This window comes from Malurus melanocephalus, unplaced genomic scaffold (assembly GCF_030028575.1).
Source record: "Malurus melanocephalus ecotype Western Australia unplaced genomic scaffold, MMel_1.1 scaffold_3838, whole genome shotgun sequence".
NCBI lineage: Eukaryota > Metazoa > Chordata > Aves > Passeriformes > Maluridae > Malurus > Malurus melanocephalus.
This window is the reverse complement of record NW_026627070.1, coordinates 291-1,372: the sequence shown is the minus strand read 5'-3', so window position 1 is coordinate 1,372 and position 1,082 is coordinate 291. Positions and strand designations below refer to the sequence as shown.

Sequence of the window (1,082 nt, the reverse complement as noted above, 5' to 3'; positions counted from 1 at the left end):
CTATGGGGGATGGGGATCCCAGCCCCTGCCCTGCTATGGAGGGGGTCCTGGCCCCCCACCCCAGTTCCCCCAAATTGCTGCCCGGCCAAAAGTGCATATGGCCACGGCCCCCCCGGCCGGGGCAGCCTCTCCCTGTGCAGCCCAGAGCCCCCTCCTCTCCTCCCTGCTCTTCCTCCTCCTCCTCCTCCTCCTCCTCCTCCTCCTCCTCCTTCCAAAGTGCAGTTAGTTTAATATTTTAGCCTCTCAGGGAGGGAAATAAATGCTTAAAAAATAATAATCTACGAAGAGAAGGACAATAAAGGGAACGCTCAACCGTCGGGGCCCTTCCCTGTGCAAACAAACAAAATTCGTCAAGTCCTGGGGCGGGGGTGGGGGGTGGCCGTCGGGGGGCACAGCAGGACCCCCACCCTGGGCGCAGCATCCCCTTGTCCTTACAGGGGGACGAGAAAGATTTGGGGGGGCCAGAGCGGGTTTGGGGGGGCACAGGGTGGGGGGGGTGTCAGCCCTACACCTCCTGGTCCTCGAAAACCTCGAGGAAGAGGGGGGGGAAGAGCTCGGTGGGACACTCCACCTTCATGTGCAGGAAGCGGCTGGCGTGGCAGGCGCCGATCATCCGCAGATCCGTCACCTTCATCAGCAGCTTGGGCCAGAAGTGGGGAATGTTGTGTTTGCGGTAGTTGATGTAGTGCTCAAAGGCCAGCAGGTATGTCTCCTGGCACTTCTCGATCTTCTCCACGCAGATCAGCCCCGTCCGGTCTGCAGGGGAGCAGGGGGATGGTTAGGGGATCGTGGAATCGTGGGATGGTTTGGGTTGGAGGGGACCTTAAAGCTCATCCAGTGCCACCCTGGCACCTTCCACTGTCCCAGGGTGCTTCAAGATCTATCCTTGGGCACTTCCAGGGATCCAAGGGCAGCCACAGCTTCTCTGGGCACCCCGTGCCAGGGCCTGGCCACCCTCACAGTGAGGAATCTCTTCCCAATATCCCATCACAATCTCCTTTTTTTTAGCTGGAACCTCTCCCTGGTGTCCTGGCACACTCTGCCCATGGAATTGTCCCTCTCCCGATCTTCCATCTGTGGGG

At 59.9% G+C, this 1,082-nt stretch overlaps 1 protein-coding gene across 1 annotated transcript; it reads right to left on the bottom strand.

Annotated features, from left to right (window-relative positions):
* Positions 1-6: 6 nt before the first annotated feature.
* On the bottom strand, positions 7-769 carry LOC130588224 (thyroid hormone receptor alpha-like; the record flags this gene model as incomplete). Its single annotated transcript, XM_057389176.1, has 1 exon — positions 7-769. A coding segment is annotated over one exon (264 nt), but the record flags the coding sequence as incomplete, so codon positions are not given.
* Positions 770-1,082: the final 313 nt, after the last annotated feature.